General features: G+C 35.0%; 5 protein-coding genes across 6 annotated transcripts; 2 read left to right on the top strand and 3 right to left on the bottom strand.

Annotated features, from left to right (window-relative positions):
* Window positions 1-553: 553 nt before the first annotated feature.
* On the bottom strand, window positions 554-2,185 carry LOC123889844 (cell division cycle 20.1, cofactor of APC complex-like). The gene is made up of 3 exons (XM_045939349.1): window positions 1,849-2,185; window positions 1,429-1,707; window positions 554-1,288 (listed from the first exon to the last, which is right to left on the bottom strand). The coding sequence occupies exons 1-3, from the start codon at window positions 2,137-2,139 to the stop codon at window positions 575-577; spliced, it is 1,284 nt and encodes a 427-aa protein (XP_045795305.1). The 5' UTR covers window positions 2,140-2,185; the 3' UTR covers window positions 554-574.
* Window positions 2,186-4,159: 1,974 nt separating this feature from the next.
* LOC123892637 (pentatricopeptide repeat-containing protein At1g56690, mitochondrial-like) lies at window positions 4,160-10,053 on the top strand. 2 transcript variants are annotated; one of them, XM_045942480.1, is made up of 3 exons: window positions 4,160-6,707; window positions 7,730-8,343; window positions 9,118-10,053. In XM_045942480.1, exon 1 carries the CDS (start codon window positions 4,223-4,225, stop codon window positions 6,347-6,349), a length of 2,127 nt encoding a protein of 708 aa, XP_045798436.1. In that variant the 5' UTR covers window positions 4,160-4,222; the 3' UTR covers window positions 6,350-6,707; window positions 7,730-8,343; window positions 9,118-10,053. The 2 variants fall into 2 exon arrangements, with proteins under 2 accessions (XP_045798436.1, XP_045798437.1); XM_045942481.1 differs by lacking the exon at window positions 9,118-10,053 and having other exon boundaries at window positions 4,166-6,490; window positions 6,585-6,707; window positions 7,730-7,980.
* Window positions 10,054-10,893: 840 nt separating this feature from the next.
* LOC123889807 (putative zinc transporter At3g08650) lies at window positions 10,894-15,758 on the top strand. Its single transcript, XM_045939305.1, has 6 exons — window positions 10,894-11,123; window positions 11,371-12,076; window positions 12,448-12,732; window positions 13,806-13,934; window positions 14,376-14,473; window positions 14,669-15,758. The coding sequence occupies exons 2-6, from the start codon at window positions 11,588-11,590 to the stop codon at window positions 15,480-15,482; spliced, it is 1,815 nt and encodes a 604-aa protein (XP_045795261.1). The 5' UTR covers window positions 10,894-11,123; window positions 11,371-11,587; the 3' UTR covers window positions 15,483-15,758.
* A 1,355-nt stretch (window positions 15,759-17,113) lies between these two features.
* Window positions 17,114-19,141, bottom strand: LOC123890674 (protein RETICULATA-RELATED 3, chloroplastic-like). Its single transcript, XM_045940328.1, has 2 exons — window positions 18,938-19,141; window positions 17,114-18,590 (listed from the first exon to the last, which is right to left on the bottom strand). The coding sequence occupies exon 2, from the start codon at window positions 18,583-18,585 to the stop codon at window positions 17,506-17,508; it is 1,080 nt and encodes a 359-aa protein (XP_045796284.1). The 5' UTR covers window positions 18,586-18,590; window positions 18,938-19,141; the 3' UTR covers window positions 17,114-17,505.
* Window positions 19,142-24,298: 5,157 nt separating this feature from the next.
* LOC123891868 (protein RETICULATA-RELATED 3, chloroplastic-like) lies at window positions 24,299-26,731 on the bottom strand. Its single transcript, XM_045941743.1, has 3 exons — window positions 26,519-26,731; window positions 26,083-26,125; window positions 24,299-25,866 (listed from the first exon to the last, which is right to left on the bottom strand). The coding sequence occupies exons 1-3, from the start codon at window positions 26,729-26,731 to the stop codon at window positions 24,800-24,802; spliced, it is 1,323 nt and encodes a 440-aa protein (XP_045797699.1). The 3' UTR covers window positions 24,299-24,799.
* Window positions 26,732-27,638: the final 907 nt, after the last annotated feature.

The following is a 27,638-nucleotide window of genomic DNA, read 5'->3' as shown; positions in this document are numbered from 1 at the left end:
ATTACCGATCACACCTTCTATCCGAAGCCACATATTTTAGAGATGCAACCAAGCTGCAACTGAAAATCCACGACGCACCTCATAGAGGCCTGTCAAAACTTGACTAACAACCTGCAAGTTCCACCCTTCACTTGATAGATTCTAAGCAAGTTATTGGTGTTGCAATCCATTGTGAAATTGAATAATTGAAGCTTCTAGTCTTTGTTCTCAGCCAATTCCATGATAGTAATTTGCATTCTTCCGCGATAGTCTTGATGCAGTGTCTGCCAATCTTTCAAGGCTTGGAAAGGTATGAATTTTGGAAATTTAGCATTGATATCTAATGAGTTATATGATATGGGTTCAAGCATAAGCACATTGAAAATAGATTATGCACCCTATATGATAATGCAGTGCGAAATGTGAATGCACCTTCTTAATGTAAACTTTTTGCAGTTTTGAGTCATAAGACAAACTAAAAATTGGTAGGTACAGATGATGATAAACAATTGCAAATTTTAATAGTAAAAAAAAATAATATGAATCAATCATATATATTATATACATATAAAAAAAAATTACAATAAATCGTTTTTCAATGGATGTTAAAATCACTAAAAGGGTATGACTCATATTTTTTGATTGGTGCTGCTGTTGGGGTTTCAAAAACATTCCAAAATCTCAGAGTCTTGTCTCCAGATGCAGTTGCGACAGTACACCCATCTGGACTCTGTGCCATGTACAACACCCTCGAGGTGTGATCGTTAAGCTCACCCATCTTCAACATGGAAGGATACATCCACAAGGTAAGCTGGTTATGAGGGAAACCATGGGAGCTAAGAAGCTCACGCTCGTTCTTGTTCCAAGCCAATGCACATACCTGTGATCCTGTGTCAACAGAATTCAAGCATGCACCCGTGCGTGTGTTCCACATCTTAATGCAATGATCGCCTTCACCTCCACCAGAAGCTAATAAATTGTTTTCAAATGGACACCAAGACAGTGCCCTGACAGAAGTCGTGTGTTCCTCAAATCTGTGAGGCCAACCGGTAGATCGTGAATCTGAAGAATCAACTGAAATATCCCATATGCGAACAACATTATCATTTCCTCCGCTCGCCAACTGAGTACCTGAAGGTGACCACTTGAGCCCACAAACCCCTTGTTTGTGTCCCCTGACACTTCCAACTATGTGAGATCTCACTCTAACATCATGATTTACTATTCTCCCGTCTGTTCCTCCTGTAGTTAGAATAGGACCGTTCCAAACCAATGAGCCCACAATTCCGCTGTGCCATCCCTCAATACCCTTACCTGCAGTCACCAAACACAAATGTTCAGACCCTTACCTGCAGTCACCAAACACAAATGTTCAGAACAGTTTTAAGTTTAAAAGTTAAAACAATACAATAAGTTTTATTTTTGTTTGTTTTCAATCTCTGAATTTACCTTTCTAGGCTTAGGCGAAAATGCATCCCAAATCTGTACAGTGGAATTATCCAAACCAATGGTTATAAAACGTCCATCTGGGCTCCAACAAACACTTGTAAAAAAACCTTCTTCATGATCATCCACAATTTCTGCACTAGTGTTTGTTTTCATTGAAGGATTCCAAATTAAAACCCTAGTGTCCATTGCAAGAGTAACTACATTCTTTTTACTCCAATCTAATAGATTCAAGCTGAAATCATCTCTCATTGCAGGTACTTTAAAACGCCCCTCACAATGCTGCAAAATCATTTCACAAACACATCAAAAACTTGTTCTGAAAAATCATTTTCGCAAACACATAAAAACTACATTTTTAATTTAAAAATAATAATTTTTTATTGAAAGAAAAGAAGTTTGCAGAAGAATTTATTAATTTACCTTAGGAATGTGTCTTTTAGGTTTTGGGGGTTTGCATCGAGGAGGAGAAAGGGGAACATCAACATTTCTAGGGTTTAGTGGTTTGTTGCGGAAGGCTAAGATTCTAGTTGGGAGATTAGCAGCATCGACGAGTGCTCTCCGGTAGGCTTCGCTGGACGCCGTGATCGGCGCCGATGAGTTAACCTTTTTCCGGTGGGGTTCAGTGAGCATGGAGAGAGCGTAACCGAAATCCATGGCTGATCTATTTGGGATGAATCTGTCTAAGTTTTCTTTTTGGTATCGCGAATTCATCGTGTGTGATGAAGAATGAAGAATGAAGAGAGAGTGATGAAGTTGCGTGAAGTGAACGTAGAGAGAGAGAAATGTAAAAATAGATGAATCTCGCGCTCTGCTTTGTTTTTATAGGTGCTGGGTTAAAAAACTAACCGCTGGATTTTTATTTTTATTTTTATTTTTTTCAAACCAGCTGAATATTTTTTATAAACGGCTAGATTTTTATAAAGGTATATTATAGAAAGAAAAAAAATCTATTTTTTCCTTCAAATTCAACATCTTTTTTCAAAAATCATTTTCCTTCGAAAAATAAATTTTTTCAAATTTTTTTTTGAAATCACAAACCATGTGCAAAGTGAAAGTTAACATAAGGAAATAATTTTTTATGATTGTAAAATAGTTTTAGATTTTCTTCAAAATCTATATATAAAAAAATGTTTAATTTTTGTTAACAAAAATCTTTTTTTTTTTAAAGTTTAAACAAATACACCCAAAAAGGTTCCCGAACGGTTGTGTATAAGTTCTCCCAAAAATCTGTCGTTTGTAACGAACCCAACATGTGAGTAGCAAAAGCAGTCGTGTAAGAAGAAACCATAGACTGAACACATTCGCAACACTATCATACACAATTGGTTGAAAATAACATCATTTTGCAAACACCAGAACACCCATATAACAACAAAATTAATACTTTCCATGGGACTACCGACTTCTCTAGTCTCTACACGAACAAAATAGTAGAATTTATTCCCAAAAAAAAGTAGAATTTAATTGTTATATACTGACAGTGTAATTTTTTTTTAATCCGCCGGTATCCAGCCTACTATACCACATAATTTGGTTTGAGAGTCAGTTCTTGTATCAATTGGTGGGAATCGAACTGTGATTCTCACTACAAAGTCTTGCACCAATCACCACTAAACCAACTAACTATTAATATTAACCGTGAAAAATTATTTTACACGTACATGATTCAAGTGATTGTGTTTGGTCTAAACCACAATCGCCCCACTCGCCCAAGGACCAAAGAGATAGCTTCTTCTTTTTACAATTGACTAAAGGGATACTCAATGTTTCATTTTAACGTCATTTTAGCATAAATCTCTCAAAAGTCAAACAAAATAAGAGTAGATTGTTAGAGTTTATCTTTTTCTCCTATTCTACCCTCATTTTGAGAAAAAAATGGATGTAGTTATTGAGAAAGAAGAGATGAATATTATGGAAAATGTGAAGTAAGAGTTATTGAGAGAATAAATATATAATTGACAAATTATAATTTTGAACTTTTAAAACGATAGTTAAATAGAAATATTTTTCATAAAATTCATTTGAAACCGTAAAGTGTTTTGAAAATTAGACCAGACTGGCCAGTCAAACCGGTCTGACCAAGAACCAATGGTATTTTCGACTTTGGAGCATGTTTTGTGTTCAGCCGCTCATAGCGCTCATAGGTTACATTATACGAGAAATTCTTGCATAGACACCCACCTAACAATTAGTAATCTTTAGGCACATCCAAATCCAACCATGTAGAATTTCCATTGCAAAATTACACCAGAAGTCTTTTATCTTATTTATTTGTAACATTTTAGTCTTTTATCTTTTATTTGGAGCATATATGTCATTTATCTTGTATATTTGTAACAATATGAGTATTTTTTTAATAAAAAAATGAAAAATGATGAAGTGTTATAAATATACAAGATAAATGAGTTATATATTACAAATAAAATATAAAGGAGCAAAATAAGATAAATGTGGTAATTTTGCCTATTTACATTTATATTTTCTTTTTCTTTTTTTTAATTTAATTTATATGCACCGTCGGTGTAAAGTTATTTTGCACATGCGTCCAATAAAAAACCGACACATCATGTATGGTCATTAAAAACACATGATTTGTCACATTCATTAAATGACGTGGCAACGCGTCATTGAATGTATATGTAAAAATAATTTACACTAACGGTGCACAACAATTAAACTCTTTTTTTTTTTTTTGGTAGTCTTTATGACTCTTCGTTGAAGTTGATTTTTTGCGCCACCCCATCAATTAAATTTCATGAATAGCCCTTTCTCAAACCCTTAATTTTACACTCAAATGGGTTATCGTCGTTACGCAAATATGCGATGTTGCATGGTGCAAGTGAGATCACTCTGCAGCAACACTTCCACCATTTCACGTTACGGTCGCGGTCGTGATATAGACAATGCTCGAAAGGTGTTCGACAATACGCCATTGTCACAACGAACCATCGCTTCCTGGAATGCCATGGTCGCTGCCTATTTCGAATCCCATAAACCTTGCGACGCAGTTATTCTGTTTGATCAAATGCCCCAAAGAAATACTGTTTCATTTAATGGCATGATTTCAGGTTATGTAAAAAACGGAATGGTAGCCGAAGCAAGGAAGGTGTTCGATAGTATGCCTGAACGCAATGTCGTTTCTTGGACTTCCATGGTTCGTGGTTATGTTCAAGAGGGTATGGTGGAAGAAGCTGAAAGACTCTTCTGGGAAATGCCACACAGGAATGTGGTGTCGTGGACAGTTATGATTGGTGGGTTATTGAAGGAATCTCGTTTGGATGATGCAAAGAAACTTTTTGATATGATGCCTGTGAAGGATGTTGTGGCGGTTACTAATATGATTAGTGGGTATTGTCAGGTGGGTCGATTGGATGAAGCTCGTGAACTGTTTGATGAATTGCCGAAGAAGAATGTGGTTACATGGACTACTATGGTTTCTGGGTATGCAAAGAATGGGAGAGTTGATGTTGCAAGGAAACTTTTTGAAGTGATGCCTGAGAAAAATGAGGTGTCTTGGACGGCTATGCTTATGGGGTATACTCATTGTGGGAGGATGAAGGAGGCTTTCGAGCTTTTTGAAGCGATGCCTGTCAAGTGGGTTGTTGCTTGTAATGAGATGATCATGCGGTTTGGACTTACTGGGGAGGTGAATAGAGCTAAGATGTTGTTTGAGGGAATGAAGGAAAGGGATGAGGGAACTTGGAATGCTATGATTAAGGTGTGTGAGAGGAAAGGGTCTGAGTTGGAAGCTTTGGATTTGTTTGCGAGGATGCAAAGGGAAGGGGCTGCCTTGAATTTCCCTTCGTTGATCAGTGTTCTTTCTGTGTGTGCAAGTTTAGCTAGCCTTGATCATGGAAGGCAGGTTCATGCTCGATTGGTGAGATCTGAATTTGATCAAGATTTATATGTTGCGTCTATTTTGATTACTATGTATGTTAAGTGTGGTGATCTTGTTAGAGCAAAAACGACTTTTAATAGGTTTCCATCTAAGGATGTTGTTATGTGGAATTCTATGATTACGGGTTATTCCCAGCATGGGTTGGGAGAGGAAGCTTTGATTGTTTTCCGTGATATGTGCTCATCTGGAGTTCAGCCAGACGAGGTTACATTCATTGGAGTTCTTTCAGCTTGTAGCTACAGTGGCAAAGTGAAAGAAGGGTTTGAAATTTTCGAAGCAATGAAATGCACTTATCAAGTGGAGCCAGGAATCGAACACTATGCTTGTATGGTTGATTTGCTAGGCAGAGCAGGCCAGGTAGACGAGGCAATGGAACTAGTAGAAAAGATGCCAATGGAACCGGATGCTATTGTTTGGGGTGCATTGTTAGGTGCTTGCAGAAACCATATGAAGCTCAATATGGCTGAAGTTGCAGTAGAGAAACTTGCGAAGCTAGAGCCCCAAAATGCTGGGCCATATGTCTTGCTCTCGCATATGTATGCATCTAGAGGAAGGTGGAGGGATGTTGAAGTACTTAGAAAAAAAATAAATGCTAGGAGTGTAGTCAAATTTCCGGGCTGTAGTTGGATTGAGGTTGAGAAGAAGGTGCATATATTCACTGGGGGAGGCAGCAAGAGCCACCCTGAGCAGCCTATTATCATGAAAAAGTTGGAGAAGCTAGGTGGAATTTTAAGGGAAGCTGGGTACTGTCCGGATGGTAGCTTTGTTCTTCATGACGTGGATGAGGAAGAGAAGACACATAGCTTGGGTTATCATAGTGAAAAGCTAGCTGTAGCATATGGACTCCTTAAAGTGCCTGAAGGGAGGCCAATTAGAGTTATGAAAAATTTGCGGGTATGTGGTGATTGTCATTCTGCTATCAAATTGATTGCAAAAGTCACTGGCCGGGAGATCATTGTAAGGGATGCCAATAGATTTCACCATTTTAAAGATGGTTACTGTTCTTGCAAGGACTTTTGGTAGTTCCTGACAAGGGACTTACAGAGTATTGTTGTAAGATGATGGAATGAATTTTGGTTATGTTGTTTGCAGTGATCTTGATAACAACTTACTTTCTGAAGTTTTTGGAGATCTGAATCCCCCAGCAAATGTTACCTTAATAAGGTAATCTAATTAATATGATCAGCAATATATTCTATGCAACCATATCTATAAGGGCATTTTATCGATGAAACATTTGTTACCGTTAAGCGAGCAGGAGAAAATTCATTACACGGACAAAAAGACTTCTTGGCTGAAATTGAGATTTTATCAAGGTTACATCATTGAAATCTTGTCTCACTAACTGGCTACTGCCTACTGTAACGAAGACGGAGAGCAGGTATATAACCTATAGCTACACTTTATCTTATGTTTATCATCTTGTAACTAATTTTATTGAAGAACTTAAAAGAAAATGAGACAGAATTTGTTCTACTATGAATAATTATTAAAGAATTCCGTACCATAGGACAAACATTCATCTAACTATTAAGTCATACATTTTAACATATTAAATACGTTCTATTAGTCCCTAAACTGATACTTTCTATTAAGTCATAATTGTTTTGTGTGTTTGGAAATCTGTTGGAGAGATCTCAAATACATGCCTGAGCTAATCCATCAAGTGATATCTCCAACGGATTTTCAGACATGCACATCTTATCCTTTTGTTTATTTAAGCCTTTTCATATGTTGGTTATTTTTGTTGATCTGGTTTGGTTTGTGTTCTCTTAAACGCATATGTGAGATGAATCTATCACTGTATATTCAAGTTATGTCAATTTGGACTGTAGGTCTTTTGTTGATTTTTTCTGATTTTTCAATATATATGAAAGAAATCTTATCTTTGGAACTCAAATATGTAATCTTAGTTTAGACATGTTTTCTGCGATGAATCTATCACCGTATATTCAAGTTATGTCAATTTGGACTGTAGTTCTTTTGTTGATTCCTTCATTTTGGTTGTGCACTGTGCACATGAACTCTTTTAATTTTCTTGTTTTCTGCAAAGTTGAATATTATCTTGCCAAAATATTGTATATGCCCATGCAAAATTGATAATGTCTGCATTTTAATATTTTTACTAGCACTAGCATTTGAAATATGAATTGTGGTGTATTGACACCATATCTGGTTAGATTTTAAGCTTGATGCATTTACCAAGTCTACTGGGGGAGAATAACACTAGAATACAATTATAACTTCAATCTGCCCGAAAAATTTAAGTCTCTCAACATTTACAACTAAAAATGGAGGTAGTAATGTTGAAAAATGAAATCATGATCATAGTGTTAGTCATGATTTAAAATTATGTATGTTCTTGATGATCCATATAAGTTAATGAATACCATCATCTTGCAGGTAAAAGTAAAAATGCAAGGAAGGCCTAAGTTTGTTCATGAGATTACAGATTGCAATGGGTGCAGCCAAAGGCATACTATATCTGCACACAGAGGCTAACCCTCCTATATACCAGAGATATTAAAGACAGTAACATACTTCTAGTCTCTAAGTTTACAGCTAAAGTGGCTCATTTTGGATTGTCGCAACTTATACCATACTCAGATGAAGAGGGTACTGTACCTAAATATGTGTCAACAGTTGTGAAGGGAACACCGGTAAGTTTGCTAAAGAAAATTTAGGAATAATTTCAATTCCAATATTGAAGACTTGGAAGTTAACGAAATTTCAAAATATCATCAAAATACTTGACCGAATTAATGTAATTGAGTCTGTCAATCTAGTCTCTCACATTGTCTCAGACTCTCAAACACTTAAGTGATTGAAGTTAACAATGGGTTGATACTGAGTATTGACAATTTTAACTGCTCAATTAAAGTTGTCCACGGAGGTTTATAGGAAGGTTTTAAACTGGTAGGGGCACTAACCCATAAGCCCTTACACCAGGTGCTGTGTTTCTTGAGCTATTGATGGGGTTTCAATCTATATCACACAGTAAGAACATTGATTGCAAGGTAACTATTTAATAGCACAAGTGTACTCAGTTTATCTCTTATAGTTTAGCCACTTTGGGTTTTAAAGATTTTCAATCATTCTTCCTTTCTTCAATTGGTCATTTTCCCTTCTTATTTCCACCCTAGCAAAAGCATAATTTCAAGCTAAATAAAACTTTTATGCGTCCTTTGTTTTATTACAAAAAGTATTCTTAGACAGATAATTGATTGACCAAGTTGTTAAGATTACTCTTTGGGGTAAAAGTAGCTCTGAAAATTGCATCAATTTCCTGCAGTGTTTTTGTGGACAATTTTTTAAAATTCAGCAGGTCTTTGTAGGTTTTGTGTCAGAATTCAATTTACATTCCTTGAGCAATAGTGTCTTATCATGTGATTATACTGTGTTATTTTGGCGTGGTATTTCCCATTTTAGAATTTAGACAACAGGATGATTTGCTCCCATCGGATTTGAGTGGTTAACTTGCTGTCAGATGTTTCCATGACAATATAGAGAGAAGAGTCTATAACTGTGAAGTTGTCAGCAAAATCAATAATATAAACTTTTTACCAAATTCTAAATCTAGAATGAGATATTTTATTTAGAACTAGTCTAACACAACTTGTTAAGCACACATTATTGTAAATATATAGTTGTTTGGCACAAAATGAGATACTATTATTTCATACAAAATGGTGTGTTGTTATATAATTCATTATTAGCTTAGCTGTAAACAACTTGAATAAACTAGTCTACACACAATGCATAATATAATATATTTTGGTTTTTTTATGCAGAAAATTGGAAAAGGTACTATTGATGATACAAGATAGGGTTTAATTCCAACTTAAATGATGTTACGACAGAATTCGTCATGACCTTAAAATGTGTTTTAAGCAATCTTTAAAGTGGATTTATCTTGGCTTGGAAAGAAAGGGAAAAATAATCTCCTTATGTAGTCCGGCATCCGGCTAAATAATTTGATTGAGATATACATATTCATAAAATGCTGATCAGTCTGGCATGATATTCTCCATTTTAGACAGCAGATTAGGGTCCTAACTTGTCAGATTGTGTTGAGCCGTTTATAACTTTGGCACTCGGCCGTTGCCATGACTACACACAGAAGAGACCATCAATGAGGTTAGATGTCATGATGGAGCTAGAAAAATATTGTTGCAATACTTCCAGGAACTGAAAGTTCTCTCCCATATATTTCCTTTTATGATTGCAAAGTTGCATCATCAGCATTCTATATGATAGAAGAGGTCACCTGTCTAAGAAAGTTGTTTTGCCTGCCATGGGCCATCCACGGTTCGTAGCTGATCAAATTATTCTAAATTTTACCAAGTGCATGTTTGGATTCGCAGTGAGAATGGTAGAATCACTTACTGCTCATCCAACAATAACCAAAAGCCCTCATCTTTAGCAGTTCCAGTCTTCCAGGTAGTAGTTTGAGTTTGAGCCGAGTACTTTCGCGCTGCATGTAGTGGCGTAATGGTAGAGAATGAAAGCGAGATTGTTGTGTAATCTAAAGGTGGTTATAGTTCTTTATGGGGAAGGAATTGATCGTGGTCTATATGATTCAATTGGTACTGAGACCCAGATTTAAATATATTTTGAATGTAATAATTTTTATTTTAAAAACTTATTTGTATTTCTCGAAAGCGTAGAGAAATGAAAAATATTCTGAATTCAAATTCAAGTATATGTATATCAATAAAATATAAAGATGTTAGAAGTTCATTTTTTTACAACTCGTTAATTTTTCACTTTTCATTAATTGATTTTTTTCATGAATTTTTTTACTATTATTATTATTATTATTATTTTTACAGTAAAACTTTCCTAAATTTTTTTTATTAATACCTATTTTCCTTTTGATTTTATAAATAAATTTCTTTATAATATTTTTGTATATATAAACCTTATAATGAATATCTGTTTTTTTTTTAACTCAATAATGGCTATTTCTTGGAGAACCTTATAATCTCTTTCTTTTTTTGAAAATCTCATCCTTTTTACGAAAATCTCATTTGGTACTCTAAAATTACTAAAGTATTGCTTCATATACAATCTGGCATCAGTACGTGTCACATACTTCTCAATACATTTTTTTTTGTCCATTGAAAATAAACTCACATATAATTGTGAGATCCCAGGTTCGAATCTGGGTCACGACGTCTGATTTAATAATTTCGATATTTTTGTCAGTTGAGCTAGGACTTATGAGACATTATCGATACGTATTTAAGAAGTATCAAATGATTAAATTTTATTTCTTTAAAATATCAGACATGTTTGCTATACTTCCTGATATGTATCGGATAAGTATCCAGTAATTAAGTTTTATTTTTGTGAATAAATAAAATCAGACACAAAAATAAGCTTATTTATTTGAGTGGTATTTTCCATTTTACTAACGAGAGCTAATGAATTAAAATAAAAACTTATTTATTTACGTAAGTTATTTCTTTCTTTTTTTATTGCAAAAAAGGGAGAAAAAAAATATTATAGTCACTACCTACTTGAAAAAATATATATATTTTTGGTAAATTGTTAATGAATAATTCATTAATTAATTGACCAATAGAATCTACTATTAATATGTTTGGACTTTGGACACATTGAGGTAAATCAGCAGCGGTTTCTGCGTGCGCAAAGTCGCCGGTTTTACATTATTTCCCCAAATTCCTTTCCATATGCTAAATTTCTTATCTTTCCGATCATTCAATCAATATATAATAATCCCAATTAGGGTTTTCAAACTCTTCTCTTTTTCTTTCTTTCTCCAATCAATCATGTAAGCAATCCACCTTTCTCCTATCCATTTCAATTTTCACTTTTTCTTTCATATATCACAATGCTTATATTTTTTCTCAATTTTGGGGTTTAATTGGGATTTTGGGTGTTGCTAGTTCATCCTTCAACAAATTAATAGGTTATTGTAATTGTATTTGTTTATTCTGTATACCTATAATTTGAATTTGAATTGGTATTTTATTTTATGCATTGGTCTCTGATAATTCTTTGTTATTTTGTTATATCAGCTGCAGCTAGGTTGGTCATAAGTTACAATAGACCATATACTATATGCTAATTCATTGAATTGAATTTGGACTGCATTTTTCTGGAATTTGATAATAAAAAAGCAAGCACTTTTCTTATTTAATCTGATAGAATAGAAGCTGGATGGAGTTGTAGCTTCTAGAAGTTTTGATTTGGGGCTGGTGACATAAAGAAATTGTTCCTTCATATAGAGGGATTATGTTGCACATGGCTCCAAATCTGAAGTTAAGGTTAGGTGTATCCTTGTTGTTTTTACTGTTGAGCTTTCATGTAATCGGGAATTCGAATGCGGAATTGGAAAATGAGGTTTTGCATAATAAGGTAAGAACTGCTCCACATAAGGATGTAGGATCTGTTGTAATTGATGGTACTGGTGTAGAGAATTCATATAAGGTTGAAAATGGAAATAATGTGGTGGGTAATAGGAAGGGTGGAAGCAGTAGAGTTTCGGTTTCGACGGTTGCATTATTTACGTTGGCAATGGCAGCTGCTACTGGTTTAGGTGCAGTACCGTTCTTCTTTGTAGAGCTTGATCCGCAATGGGCTGGGTTGTGTAACGGAATGGCTGCGGGTGTTATGTTGGCTGCAAGTTTTGATCTAATTCAGGAAGGGCAGGAGTATGGTTCTGGAAGCTGGGTTGTCACTGGAATTTTGGCTGGTGGAATCTTTATTTGGTTATGTAAAAAGGTGATGATGATTCTTCCTGCTCCTGTCTCTCCTTCTTTATCCTTATTGCGGTTACCTTGTTTTGCTGTTTTTCATCACCAGTTCTTCTATGCACTAATACATGTCTTGTGATAGTTAAATATTACATTGTTGATATGAATAAGCTCTATTTCCTTGGCAATCTTTTTTTCAAAAAAAATTATGAAGATCAAAACGAAGGGTTTTCTTATACAGATCTCATGTGCAAGTAATTCATATCGATTTTTGGTGAAATTTTCTATATTTTTGGGATGGCTTGTGTTGTGTAATTCTCAAAATATTACTTGTAGAGTCTATTTTAGATTTGATTTGTAGTGTTCTCATTTTTTTCTTGCATGTCTCATGGATTTCAGTTTCTTGAGCAATACGGGGAAGTAAGCATGTTGGATTTAAAAGGTGCTGATGCAACAAAAGTTGTTCTTGTTATTGGAATAATGACTCTCCATTCTTTTGGAGAGGGATCAGGGGTGGGGGTCTCCTTTGCTGGCTCAAAGGGTTTTAGTCAAGGCTTGTTGGTAACCTTGGCTATTGCGGTGCACAACATACCAGAGGGTTTAGCTGTGAGCATGGTTCTGGCATCAAGGGGCGTTTCACCACAGAATGCTATGTTATGGAGTGTAATTACATCTTTACCGCAGGTAAATCCTAGTAAATTTTAATAACCTACATTGTTAAGAAGAAAATTGTTTTGACTTGAACACTCGCTCATGCTCATGCTCCCAATATCCGCATGAATAAGGTTATAATTGGGTTGCTTGTGGTTGTTCCACTCTATTTAGTTATATTTTTAAGTCTTTTTTTAGTGGCATTGAAAATTAGTTATTTTGTTAGGGGTAGGGGTCGATTACCGGTCCTCCTTCACTCCCCCACCAAACCGACCTTATATCCCCTAGTTATATTTTTAGTTTGATTCAAGCGGGGTGTAATATGTTGCACGAGTAAGCCAATTCCCTATATTTTGTTTACTTTATAATAGTTTAATCCTTTTGGACCACTAAAAACCAATAAACCAAACCATTTCTAGCTGTGCTTATCACTAATTGGCAGTGTTGACCAATCTAAGGGGATCAAGCCCTAAACCTCCTTATCACTCCCCTCCTTTACTCAACCATTAAGCCAACCTTATATCACATGGTTATATTTTTAGTATGATTCAAGTGAGTGTAATACGTTGCATGATTAAGCCAATACGTCCTATGTTTTATTTACTTTATAGCAGCTGTTCAAGCCTTTTGTACGACATAAAAACAATAAACTAAACCATTTTTAGCTGTGCTTTCCACTAATTGGCAGTGTCATCCAATCTAAGGGGACACTTTATCTTTGTACTATCACTTGGACTATCAAAGATTTGGTAGTGTCTTTTGAGTTCTTAATATTCCATATGCAATGAAATCACATCCACGGGTAATTTCTTTCGCCGTCATGCGAAGTTGCATTTCCAATACATACCTAATACAGGTTGCTGTAGTAGTGATGGAATTTTATCTTTAAGCTAGTCTAGCCTATTAAGACTGTTAATAGGTCCATGTTGATATGATTATATGTTGCAGACATGAACACCTGCCCAGACACGCTTCTAGCTGTTTGGTCTTGGTTTGTTTTCATCGTTGATTTCAGGAAACAATTAGTAACCATATAGAAGGATATCAATTCTTTAGTCCAATGCAGTTAATTTTTTCTTAATATCTTATTCTTAATGTTAATGCAGCCAATTGTAGCTGTTCCTTCTTTCATTTGTGCGGATGCATTCAGCAAGTTTCTTCCTTTCTGTACGGGATTTGCTGCGGGATGCATGATTTGGATGGTTATTGCTGAAGTGCTTCCTGATGCTTTCAAGGTTATTTACCTTTATATTTTTACACCAAAGCTATTATGATATACCACTGCGTTTTCAAGGTGTAAAAAATTATTTTTAGTAACTTCACTATTTTAATTCTTTTGTTCTTTTGCGAGTACCAACACCAAGTCCTTAAAGCTTAAGCTATTAAAGGAAGGTGTGGTTGGAATATTTCTAAACCTATTTATATCATCCTTTTCTTCATGGGATTTGCAGGACTTCATCTCTTTGAACACACATACATTTCTATGCTATTATCTTCTCTTTAAATTTTGTGGAATTGTCTTTTCAGTTATATATAATATAATATTATCTTCTTTTGGGTTATAGGAAGCCTCACCTCTTGAACCACACATACATTTCTATGCTATTATCTTCTCTTTAACTTTTGTGGAATTGTCTTTTCAGTTATATATAATATCATTTTCTTTTGGGTTATAGGAAGCCTCACCTTCGCAGGTTGCATCAGCTGCAACCCTTTCTGTAGCATTTATGGAAGCTCTCAGCACCTTCTTCCAGAATTTTACCCATGATTACAAGTGAGTTTGTGTTTGTGTATGTTTATACATTTGGTATTATCAGATACATTTTGTTGTTTGGGTTTGTTGCTTCGGTGAATAGTGCTAAATTATCCATGCTCTGTTGCTAAATGTTTAAATATACGGAAATATGCAGAATTTCTCACATTTCTTCCATTTGAGTTACCCCCCTGAATTATGATTTCTTTGTTGCAGCTCTGAGGATGCTTCTGGCTTCTTTGTTTCATTACTTTTTGGCCTTGGCCCATTCCTTGGCGGGATTTTTCTGGTAGCATTTGCTCTTGCTTTTCATCTTAAGCATGCTATTCTCATGGGCACTGCTTGCGGTATTGCCTTTGTCCTTGGTGCATGGCGACCCATACAGCTTATTTTGTCTTCAAAATTAGGATTTATTCCCGTCTCATTGCTCCTTGCAATGGGAGCTGCTTTCGTCCATATTTCTTCCTCTACTGTATTGAAACTTGCAGTTTCCAAAAAAACCTCAGCCCATAACTTACCTACAATCACTGGTTTCCCACTCAGTATTCACACCCTTCAATCATTCATATCATGCGGTGCAGTTGCTTTTCATGCTGTGGCTGAAGGACTTGCATTGGGAGTGGCTGCCCCAAAAGCTTATGGACTCGGTCGTCATATGGTCCTTCCAGTCTCTTTACACGGGCTTCCTCGAGGTGCAGCTGTGGCTAGCTGCATATTTGGAGCAACTGATAGCTGGCATGGTTCTCTTGCAGCAGCTGCCATAATTGGATTTATGGGTCCGATATCAGCGATCGGAGCTATTCTCGGCGGTATTGATTATAGTGGTCTTGATCACATAATGGTTTTTGCCTGTGGTGGATTAATTCCTAGCTTTGGCGGTGTAGTTAAGAGAGCGCTTAGTTTGGACAAACGGAAGAGCACTTGTGGTCTTATCATAGGTATTACATTTGCTACTTTATGCCTAACATTCACTAGATTGGTGTGCTTACATACACCATACTGTAATTCTGCGCCGGAGGCTGTTAGATAAGAGGATCATATGCTGCATTTTCTGCTTGCTCTGTGATTAATGTTCTTGCAACATACACTTCTTTAGTTCAATCTTCCAAGGCATGGTTGCACAAATTTGAAGAGATTCTCAGTGAAGAAAGAAACTATGATTTACTGGGTGACCAAGTTTTCATTCAGAACTTGTCCATGTGTAATATTTTAGTGTTTACTTGTATATAAATTTTACACATGATCGGAAAAAATTTACAGTGTTAAACTATTGAGAAGCAGAGCATATACTTTTCTCTTTTTTTCATTTCTTGGTCTCATATTTGGTTATTTACAAACATAACTAATATTTGATGGTTAAAGGCACATTTTGTTGTGAGCTGTAATGAGTTATCTAGTTTCCTTATATCGAAGATTTATGTGTTTTTTTTCTGTCAAAAAATTCCATTCATTACACCATGTGTAGAAAACTACCCACTAATGGGTATCGTACAAGACTACTGCAAAATCAAACAAATAGAACATTAAGCATTATGACTTTGTTTATAATAAAATGCATTAAAATCAAACAACTTATGCATAAATTGTGAAAGAACACTTGTTGCAGAAAAATGATAATTTCCCATTTTAATTTGCTTGCAAGTTGATAATAGCAAAGTAATGAAAGACCAACATGTGATTGGTTCAAGTGGTAAGGGACTCGGGTATCGGAAGCAAACAAGTGATCAGTGATTTTATCTCTGACTTTTACAGACGAGAAAACTTAGTTGAGGGTGAAAAAGTGGAATTATGTTAGAAAGGAATAGTTGCCTGTTAAAAGAACACTTTAGAAATGTGTAGAATTCTTTTTTTAACTAATCAATCATTGATGCTAGTAAAGGTGTGTTGAAAATTGTCCTCAAGATATTGTTTTGCATTTATATATGTTAGAATATTGAATTATGCAATCAAGATTAGTTTTTCCCTATAGGGAGGGGCAACGATGCTGAATGGGTAGAGAATGATAGGAGTGATGTTGAGTGCATAGAGAAAATGATGGAAGGAGTGACAAAACAAGTGAATATTGTGAATTGAACTGTTTGTTGAATGAGACAGTGTTTCCATACAAACTTCAAGTTATAAATAATAAGGCTTATAAAAAAAAAAGTTATAAATAATAAGATAAACAATGATTGGTTTTCTGTCAAATACCACAGATATGTTTTAAATCAATTTTTAATTTTAGAAATAAACAAAGTACCCGAGGGAAGCTTGACATTATTAAGCACAGTACTTGTGATATCGTATAAGCGGAGAATATCAGATTCAAACTTTGACACTTTCATATTGCAATGTTTCTACCAAGTATCAACTGAGCTATGCCAACAAGGAGGGCAATAAATTTAATTGGTTCAAATATGGATAAAATTCTAAAAGGCACTGCTCAAAAAGTACTAAATAAATCAAGGTTGTGATTTCAAAAATTTCACCGTGATACCAAACATGCACTAAGAACATCAAGCACTAAACAAACAATTAAGCAAAAAAAATTACTCAAAAAGTACTAAACAAAACTTTGTGAGAAAAAATAATCCAAACACATAGGACTACATATGCAATTTTCTATCCTTAAAATACTGCAATAAAAAAGAAAATATACCAAATAATTGATGTTGCACAATATAATCTCAATATCATACACATGGTTTTATTTAGCCAATACTCCAAACTAGATTTTGTGATACTTTTACAATGATAATAATAGTCTAGAAAAAGACAACAAAAGCCTACTGATAGAACAGAAACAAAAATACAGCAACATAGTAGCCAGACATTTTCATTTGTGTAGGGGGGTCCAATACATGGCCAAACTAATTTGTCACCTTATTGAATCAAGTTGGAAGTTTCAGCAAAATACCATCACATGCCACAAAATAGTGCCAAAATCTTCCATCTCAATCTACCTTTCATTCTTATTTGTTGCTGCAGAAAATTCAGAAAACTAAAAAAACATTCACCTATCAAACACTCTTAGTCCAAGCAATAGATAATAAAAACAAACTAAGTGATGCTATTCACTTAGTTGGTGTTATTTGGTTGTTATTCTCCAAAGCCTCTTCCCTTTCACTTTCAACCTTTTCACCTAATCCATCCTCCAATTGTGATGGCTTCTCACCAGTACTCTGTGAACCAGTCAACCTTGCCAAAACAACAAAAGACATTCCCCCAAGAACATTGTTCACAACTCTAAGCACCAACACTGAGGTCTTAAATGCCAAAGGATTAAGCCCTTTCTCTAACATGAACTCGGCACCATTTAGTGTTTGGTACCTAAGATTACTGCTGAAACCCATATGAGCAGCCCAAGTGAGAGAATTGAGTAAAGTAGGTGGTGCCTTATTTGGTGTCTCAAAGTTTGGATCCATTTTCTTCCTCATCTTAATCAAACCATTTGAAAGCGCGGTTCCAACAAGACCCGCACCAAATCCAACAGCAGCAAAAATGGTTCCTTTATACACCAAAGTACCTAACCTATCCAATAAACTAAAAGCACCAGGTTCAAACATGTGACTCTTAGGACAAGATGCAAAGATTGCAGGCACACTAGATGAAGAAGCTCCTAATGTTGGTGCCAATAGATACATGAGTGTGAAATTAAGAATAGCACCAACAACAAGAGTTGAAAAAACAAAATCAAGTTCATTCAACCCAAAATTAGGCCTTGAAGCCATATCACCTAAAACACAAGCAGTAACACCAACCAACTCTTCCATCAAAACCTTAAAAGGAAATTGTGGATCAGCAGCAACCCTTGATCTCCATCCATTCAGAAACAAACCCAAAATCCCAAAAGACGAATCTTTAGACTTTCCATCATCGTTACTATCAGCACCACCCCAATTTTCACTTCCACCACCTCCACTACTACCACCACCACCACCACCTCCACTCCCACTACCACCACCAACAATTCCATCACCACCGGCGGCGAAAGAAAGTTTCAATCTTTGAGGCAAATGGGTTGTTGGGTTGGTGAGATATATAGAACGGTTATGAATCTGTGGAGGTGATGATGACAATGGTGATGGAATTGAAAGTGCATGGCTTTGACCAGAGAGAGGCGTAAAACGCAATAAAGCCGCCATCGATGTCATTTGATCTGTAACAAATAAAACATCAAAAGACAGAAACTTCATATTAAAATCAAAAATCTTTTATTATTCTCCATTCATGCCAAAAAATTATTCTTTAATTTTTTTTTTTTCTTGCAATGAATCAATACCATTTTTCCTAAACATGTCAAAAAAATGTACTGCAATAAACTCAAGAAAGTGAGTATAAAAAACAATATGATTTGATAGAATCCATGAATATTGATCGTGAAAAATAAAAATGAAATATTTATTTATTTACTATGATTGATGAATCTGAAGAATGGATGAATATGATAATGAAAATAAAAATGAATATTTGAAAGATGAAGAGGAAGATGGATTTAGTGATTACCTGGATCTGGATTGTGGGATGAGTGAGAGTGGCGGAGGGATCAAAGAAGAAAGCTTAAACCTTTGAAATGAAGAAGAAAAAAAAAAACCTTATAATATTAAGGTTGTTTTTTTTTTACTGAAGTTGAGAGTGGTAAAGAAGGAGGCGTGAGCGTGATAGAGCCGTGAGGGACTGAAGTGGGATCAGATCCCCTGACTTTAAAGTGAGAAAGTCATGCTAGTTTGAGCTTATCTCGTAAGTTCGATCAATCTTATGTACCAAACAATGCCACCTGTCTTCTTTATTTTTTAGGGTCTTGTTAACATGTGCCCTTCCTAATGGCACATGTTAAGATATTACTAAAATAGAAATTCAACATTTAATGATACAAGAAATTTAATGCTTCAAAAGTCAAAATGCACAAATTAGCATTTAATAATTTCTATTTTTACTTCCTTAACATGTGTCTTAAGGTCACAACTTAACATTCTCCTATTTTTTATTACTCATTTGGTCATTTTTATAAAACATAGAACGTATTTAGACTATAATATCAATTAGATACATTAATTAATTATTGGATGAATCTAAAAATGTTCTATTAAAAATAGGGAGTATTTTATTGTTTTGATGGATTTTCTATAAAACAAAATAGCCTTTTCAAAACAAAAAAAAAAAAGTGTTCCTCTCAGTATTTTCCTCACGGCGTCCAACCAGTGGCGGTGGTTGGGGTTAGACAACACGACACGACGGTAGTAGAGATCGGAGTGGGTTTCACATTCCTTTTCTGACTGAAGTGAATTTTGTTTTTTTGACGAGTGAATATTTTGTTTTTGCTGTTGTTTGACCGAGTGAATGTTACTACTTCATCTGTCTTTCCCACAATGAGTGAGTCAGTTGATTGCGTCACACCAATACATAAATTTGACGATTAATATTTTTAATTGTATAATAGTAAAAATTATAAAAATATAATATTTTGAAAATACTAATCGAGATGAATCCAACATCTTATATGCTAATATTTGTTTTTATTTATTAGTAGAAAAATATGGTCAAAGTAAAAAATACGAATAATATATAGTCAAAATGACTCATTCATTTTGGAACGGATGGAGTAAGTAATAGGGTTGAATATATTTTTGCCGGAGACAATTATTTTTTATAACAATCTTTTAAGTTTAGGAAAAACAAAAGATAAGTTTTAAAAAATCATACCTACGAGAGGAATGAACAATTTTAACCCTCTAGTCCTCGACAAATATTTACTTGTAACAAGAAAAATGTAAATATTTACTTATATTTAATCAATTTTGTTTTTTGCTTATCAATTAATTACAAATATCCTAAAGAATCTAGTCTAGTCAATAATCAAAGTTCAATGCAGGCGGGTTTGGCTCCATGTGACAAAGAGTTCGATTTCTTTAAGACATCATTTTGTTCCTTCACTCTTTCTTTCTTAAAATCATCCCATGTAGGTCTCCCTTACGTATACTTCAATAGCAGAACCTCAACAAACAAACAAAAAAAAACATCTAATTATGATTTTAATTTCACATTAACTTCTTCATGACCCGTAGCCTCCTTTTGCTTTGATTTTTTTAGTGAATAGTAGAGGACAAAACTAGGGGTATAACATTTCAGATTGGATCAATTTTCAGTCAAAAATATGATCAAACTTATGAAATCTACGTCGGTTTGATTTGGTTCAGTTTTCACTTTTTTAGAGGTGGAACCGAACCAAACTATTTGGTTCGATTGATTTATTCGTCTAAAAGTACAATTGAAAAATAAATCAATATTTTGATTCCTTGATTCCTTCCAGACTTAAATTATAGGTCTCTTATATTCCAAACTATTACTGCTCTATATTTTTCAAAAAAACTTTGCAATACCTCCATCAATACACATATGGGCTGAATTGGAAACTATAACAGATTGATCTTAGAAACAAATCCTCTTTTGCAAGGTTATCTGCAACCTGATTGGAAATTCTCAAACACATGTTTTGAATAGTAAGGATTCCACATCCTTTGCAAAGGCTTCAATCCTATCCACCCTAGAGAGCAAAGATGGGTATTGACGCAGCCTTCATTGACGAGATTTATATCTAATCGAGAATCTTACTCTATATTATAATTTTAGTAGTTCCCTGATTTGTCTTGGCCGTCTCTAAGGCTCGGCTCGAATAATGGCTCACAACTTCGCCTGGAGGGCAGAGAATGGCAAAAAATTAGCAGAGAACAACCAAAAGGTCCGGAAGAGTCCCAAGCTATACCTATCGCTGCTACCATACTTCCCTTTTGACAAACCACAGCATGATAATTAAATTTAACTTCAAGCATACCTGATCCAGGAGGAAACCCAGATTTCAGTATTTTCCATCCTGTTAGCCTTACAAACATCAAACTGGCTTTGTTCAAAAGGGATGGTTCCACTCACTGTCATCTGCCACATTAGGTAGCCATTGATCTCAGAAGCACCATTAGCTTATTAGTCATCCACCATTTATACACTATACAGCATTTCAAATAAGTAACGTAATGTCAGCATGTCGATTGAAGACAAGGGTGCAAAAGCAAGCAGACAAACACAAGATGTAGATTTACACTCATGAATCATGATATATGATGGATTAGATTAGAGAACCAAAATTTATTAGTCATCCATCCTTCCAAGTCCATCACTTCACCACCACATCACATGTATACATTTTTATTTTACCAAACCCATCACATGTATACACATATTCCACACTTCATAAAAATAACTGATTCAAGAATAAACCCAATGAATATATTGAGTTTAAAAGAGAGAAGGAAAAAAGGTTGATTTGAATAAAATATTCTCAATACCCAACTATATAAAATTTTCTTTCAGAAATTCTATATTACAGCTTTGTCTCCTGTCAGTTCAAGAAGGAAACGGTGACAAGGGAAGGAAAAACCACCAGAGCAGCAAGAATTGTTGGCCTATTTTTTTCATAGCTGCATTGAATGAGACATGTATTGGAAGATATTCTCAGCTACGAAACACTAAGCACCGACACAGAGACACTGGTAGTAATTTGAGAAAATAGGATAATTTGAATTGAAAGTAACCACATGTGCCTGTATCATCAGAAACTGACATGTGCCGCACACTGAACTCTCCTTCGAGCTGAAATTTTGATGCTACGTATCTTCTCAACAGTGAATAGCTGGAGGACCACAATATCCATCTACAGTTCTACACCATCAAGGACACATTTAGCTACTTGGTTATGCACGTTTCATCCCACTTGAATTGAATGGGAACACATTACCATTTGGCCCAGTACTATCTTCTCTGAAATTCAACAGAGCTAACTCATGCATTCAACAGAGCTAACTCGCGCACCAGCTCCCTCTTAATTTTGTCTTGTGTGTATGAAACATTTACATCCAAGGGAAAATGGAGAAGGAAATAAAATCACTACTAATAGTAAAATTGAACAGCTTATGGAAAATTTCCCTGTTTTTAATTTCCATTAGTAAAATTGGTGTGCTAAGCTAACAATTCAAGCAAAATTGGTGTGCTAACAATTCAAGCACTTGAGAAACTCTCCCTTAAAAGCTAACTATTATGGAAGAAGAACAAGCCACTCAAATACTGTACTGAATATCTCGTACTACTGATACATATTGTGGGACTTAGGCACCTCATAATACTAAAATCCATATCACGTGTCTACTAAGGAAGATATTAATGAACAAACTCAGAACTAGTGAAATGATTTAAATTTGCACAAGGGGAGTAAGGGGATGATCAAAGTAAATATGGCATGATTTCAGAAAAATGCTTTTAAAGACAATGAAAGGTAACATTTACTAATAAATTTCCAACAGAATTCTAGTAAGTCAGTCAGTCACCATGGATTTAACTCCTGCAAAGTGCAAGATACTTCAGAAAATAAAATGCAAGTGAAAATTGTGCTGATTAATTCCTCTGATGTTGGGAGTCATAAGGTGGTTTGGAGGAGATAGGGATTGAAGTGATAAGAACGTCATGGGTTCAACTCCCCCCTCTAACAGAAATAACAACCACTACTGCCATTTCAACAACAGAAAAATTGCTTTGAAGTCCAAAGACGCCAAAATTATAAACAAACAAACAAACACTTATGATACAGCAATATACAAATCAAGATAATTTTCTGACTTTTTTCCTACATTGATAAGTTTTACCTTGGATAGATACAGTTAAGTCATAAAATGCAATAAGTTTAATTTCTAAAAATTAATATGACTGTTTTAATATCCCCCAATACTTCACACAAATATTTTGTACATATTTATAAAGCAAACAGTATATTTGGCCAAATATGTAACTACAGTTTTTTTAACAATAGCATAATCTTTTGTGAATTGTGATCATCATTTGTTGCTATGGCTATGCATTCCTTTACAGATGTGAATGTGATGCATGCGCGTGTCAAATGTATCAAGGCTGTTTCATATCTCGAACCTTATGAATTCCTAGTACCCTATATCCATATTGTTTCATACCCATGTCATACTAAGTATTTAGGCTCTGCAGACAATGTTATCTAGCAGTCTAATTTATTCAAATAAGTAAATGAATTGATGGCATGCATGCAAAAACTATGAATTTAGATTCCATATACACTAAGGGTCTGTTTGGTTCTAACGAGTGGAGGGAAGGGATTTTGCTCACCTCCTATCTCCTCCAAACCCCCCAACTAATGATGAGAAGCCAAAACTGATTTCAGAGAGATTTTCCTCCACTCCACTCTACAGCAATTGAGCCAGACACAGGGGTTTAAAATAATCCATCCCCTCCGCAAAAATTGAACCAAAAATCAACAATTAAAAATAATCTCTCCCCGACATTCTACTCGACCAAACATTTCCAAAAGATAAGTTGCATCTTTTTGTTTTCCATTAGACAAAGTAAAGCGGAACATAAAAGAGATCTCCATGCATAACAAAGATAGATATAGGGCGAACAAACATACAACAGGTTTGAGGAGTTCTTCTATGATTTCCTGAGCCTGTCATAACCTTATTTCAACAGTATTAGAAGTAAAATTAAGTATAATCAAAATGCATAAAGGGTTCATTGAAATGCTCCTAGCCTGTTCTTCCTCGCAATTTTTCTTAAGATTGAAATATTAATAATAATCTCAATCTATATCAGAAGTAAAATTAAGTATACAAATCAATCACAAAATGAATCATAAATTTTTTGGGCATTTTGCAACATAGGACTAGGAAAGTTAAGTTTTTTATTTGTTACCTTGTCTGGATTTTTTTATCGATCCCTTGCCATTTAATATAACAGCGGAAAACGGTTCTACTCATTTCAAATAACCATTAGTTTAATTTTGAATCCTTAACCACATGTACCAACCTAGTTATCCAATATCCTTAAAATATAAAAAATAAAAATACTACAAAAAATTGATGTTACACATAATACCATTATCTAATACCTCATTTATTTAGACAATACTCCAAACAAGATTTGTGATACTTTTACAATGATAATTAGTGTAGAAAATAACAACTAAAGCCTACTGATTCAGCAGAAACAAAAACAGCAACATAATATGTCAAAACATTTTCATTTGGCCAGGTAGTGGGAGTCCAAAATCCAATACATGGTCATAGTAATTTGGCACATTATTGTTTCAGGTTGTAGGTTTCAGCAACAGAACATCAGCACCTCTACCAGAAACTTGTATCAAATCTCTCATCTCAATCTACCCTTCATACTAATTTGTTGTCACGAGAGTCTGTGAGTAAGAAAACCTACACAAAACTCGGAAAACTAAAAAGCCCTCACCTCTACTACAACCTTAGACAGTCAAAGCAAGAGACAAAACCAAACTGAGTATTGCTATCACTTTGATGGTGTTGTTTGGTTGTTATTCTCCAAAAACCTTTCGATTTCCACCTTATCCTTCTCACCTAACCCAACATTCACATGTGACGACTTCTCTTCAAAAGCATTCTGCGACCCTGTCAACCTTGCCAACATCACAAAAGTCATTCCCCCAAGAACATTGTTCGCACACCTGAGAACCACAACTGAGGTCTTGAATAGCAAGGGATTAAGCACTTTCTCCAACAAGAACTCAGTCCCATTAAGAGTTTGGTACCTTAGGTTGCTGCTGAAACCCATATGAGCAGCCCAAGTGAGACCATTCAGCAATGTAGGTGGAGGCTTGTTTGGGGACTCAAAGTTGGGATCCATCTTCTTCCTCATCTTGACCAACCCATTTGAAATTACAGTTCCAACAATACCAGCGCCAAGCCCAACAACAGCAAAAATGGTTCCTTTATACACTAAAGTTCCAAACCTATCCAATAAACTATAGGCACCAGGTTCAAACATGTGACTCTTAGGACAAGATGCAAATATAGCAGGCACTTTGGCTGAAGAAGATCCCAACGTTGGTGCTAAGAGATACATGAGCGTAAAATTGAGAATAGCACCGACAACAAGAGTTGAAAATACAAAGTCAAGTTCATTCAACCCAAAATTAGGCCTTGTAGCCATGTCACCTAAAACAGCAGAACTGACACCAACCAATTCTTCACTCAAAACCTTGAAAGGAAACTGTGGATCAGCAGCAACCCTTGATCTCCATCCATTCAGAAACAACCCCAAAATCCCAAATGACGAATCTTTTGAATTTCCATCATCACCCCCCCAACTTCCATCTCCGCCATCACTACCACCTCGACCAACCCCACCACCACCACCACCACCACCACCACCACCACCAACCCCTCCCGCAAAATTAAGTTTCAATCTTTGAGGCAAATGGGTTGGTTTAGTAAGATATATAGAACATTTATGAAACTGAGAATGTGATGATAATGGTAATGGTAATGGAAATGAAAGTGCATGGTTATGACCAAAGGGAGGATTAAAACGCATAAGAGCCATTGTTTCCATTTGATCTGCAAAAAATCAAACATCAAAGACAGAAAACTTTGCAATTAAACCATAAATCCTACATCATTCACTCATTCATAACTCATAAATCACAGCAAAAAAATCATTATTCATTCATAGTCATGTAAAAAGTAAAAAATAAATAAAAAATCAAAAATCAAATTATTAAAACAAACATAATATTTTAGAAACATGAAAAACATGATAGATTAAATGTTTACCTGAATCTAGATTGTGGAATGAATGATTGAACAGCAAGATTAACTGCAAGCTAAAACCTCAAAATTAAAATCAAAGTAAAAGTAAAAAACCCTAAAAAATTTATAAAGGTTATAAGGAGTTGAGAGTGAAACCCTAAGGAATACAATGTTTGTTATATATAGTAGGGTAGAGGAAATCAACATGGTGTTCATCTATTGGTGGGAGAATGATGATGAATGTGATCAACATGGACCACAAAAACTTGTAGCCTTTGGATTATATGATCCTCAAAAAAATATGGTGTATACTACATAGCAGATTCATTCTCCCTTAGATATTTGGTTTCACCTGAACACGTTGCAGGAAAAATCTATAATTGGCAAAAAAAGACAAAAAATAGAAAGGACAAATGAGTGAAGTGAAGAAGAAATTGGAGAAAGTGATAGATTTGTTTACCCTTTGCATGGGGTGGATTGGAAACTGAAGTTTTTTGTTGATTGTCATCGGAGCAGTTGCCGGAACTGTTGTCGGAGCTGAGAGGTTTGAATCAGTGTTGCATAGTACAGAGTTAAGCAAATTTGTGAGGATGACACGAGGTGGTTTGATTCGTAACAGGACCGGACAGAAGACAGGACCGGACAGAAGACGCAACAAGATAATATTGGACATGATAAACTTATACATGAGAGATATATGGCAATAATAGTTTTATCTTCGAAAATAAAATGAGTATTTTCGTATTTTTTATAGTTTTACTGCGGATAAAAAGTTGGACCGTGGTTCAGTGAGGGACAAAAATTCTTGTTTTTGTCATGTCCCTTGCTGCCTAATTTGTTTGGTCCCATAACCAGTTTTAAATCAAACAAGGTACAACAAAAATTGTTCAGTTTAGTCCCCTATTTTTTAGCAGATCAAACGCACTCGAACACTAATGCCAATAGTACAGAGTTAAGCCAATTTACGCTTAAACACCACATATTTGTTAAATGGATGTATATAATCGAATCGAGTTAACTCATGAATCAAATGAGTCGAACTATATATATCATTTAGTTAATGAACTTTAAATATTTGGTTCATGAATCAAGTTCAACGAATTAATTATCGAATCGAGTCTCGAACTATGTTACCTCGGTTCATTGTCATCCCTAGTATGTATAAAAATTCAAAGAAAAATGTAATTAAATGGTTGATAAATTTTCAATACGTTTTTCTTTAGTCAAAAAAATTAAAATTTCATCAACTTTTTTTGTACTATGTAAATAAAGGAATTTGGATCATCTTCACACTCTTTTACATCTCTCATTCTCTTTATCTCTCTCTTAATTTCACTATCTCTCATGATTACTTTTAAACTTTTCATGGAGAGAAATAAAAAGGAAGGAGAGAGATGTAGAGGATATTAAAGGAGATGATCCAACTTTCCGTTTAGATGTCACTACATTGGAAATCAGATTTTCTTTTATAAGCCAAGAGATTTACAACAACAAAACTATACCATAAAGAAATGCTCGTCTTCCCATCAGAACAGTCCCCAATCCATGTCATAGGTTTGTCTCGCATCCAAGACACCCTT

This window comes from Trifolium pratense, linkage group LG6 (genome assembly GCF_020283565.1).
Source record: "Trifolium pratense cultivar HEN17-A07 linkage group LG6, ARS_RC_1.1, whole genome shotgun sequence".
Taxonomy (NCBI): domain Eukaryota; kingdom Viridiplantae; phylum Streptophyta; class Magnoliopsida; order Fabales; family Fabaceae; genus Trifolium; species Trifolium pratense.
This window is presented reverse-complemented; position numbering and strand designations above follow the sequence as displayed.

What these genes read in the sequence shown, in the direction of transcription:
- LOC123890674 (XM_045940328.1), bottom strand. Translation starts at nt 18,585, where the DNA reads ATGACATCGATGGCGGCTTTATTGCGTTTTACGCCTCTCTCTGGTCAA.
- LOC123892637 (XM_045942480.1), top strand. Translation starts at nt 4,223, where the DNA reads ATGGGTTATCGTCGTTACGCAAATATGCGATGTTGCATGGTGCAAGTG.
- LOC123891868 (XM_045941743.1), bottom strand. Translation starts at nt 26,731, where the DNA reads ATGTCCAATATTATCTTGTTGCGTCTTCTGTCCGGTCCTGTCTTCTGT. An exon ending in CAATCCACCCCATGCAAAGG is followed by an intron (nt 26,126 to 26,518) that starts GTAAACAAATCT and finishes TTTAGCTTGCAG; the next exon opens with TTAATCTTGCTGTTCAATCA. An exon ending in ATTCCACAATCTAGATTCAG is followed by an intron (nt 25,867 to 26,082) that starts GTAAACATTTAA and finishes GATTTTTTGCAG; the next exon opens with ATCAAATGGAAACAATGGCT.
- LOC123889844 (XM_045939349.1), bottom strand. Translation starts at nt 2,139, where the DNA reads ATGAATTCGCGATACCAAAAAGAAAACTTAGACAGATTCATCCCAAAT. An exon ending in CTAAAAGACACATTCCTAAG is followed by an intron (nt 1,708 to 1,848) that starts GTAAATTAATAA and finishes ATGATTTTGCAG; the next exon opens with CATTGTGAGGGGCGTTTTAA. An exon ending in TTTCGCCTAAGCCTAGAAAG is followed by an intron (nt 1,289 to 1,428) that starts GTAAATTCAGAG and finishes ACTGCAGGTAAG; the next exon opens with GGTATTGAGGGATGGCACAG.
- LOC123889807 (XM_045939305.1), top strand. Translation starts at nt 11,588, where the DNA reads ATGTTGCACATGGCTCCAAATCTGAAGTTAAGGTTAGGTGTATCCTTG. An exon ending in TTATTTGGTTATGTAAAAAG is followed by an intron (nt 12,077 to 12,447) that starts GTGATGATGATT and finishes CATGGATTTCAG; the next exon opens with TTTCTTGAGCAATACGGGGA. An exon ending in TAATTACATCTTTACCGCAG is followed by an intron (nt 12,733 to 13,805) that starts GTAAATCCTAGT and finishes ATGTTAATGCAG; the next exon opens with CCAATTGTAGCTGTTCCTTC.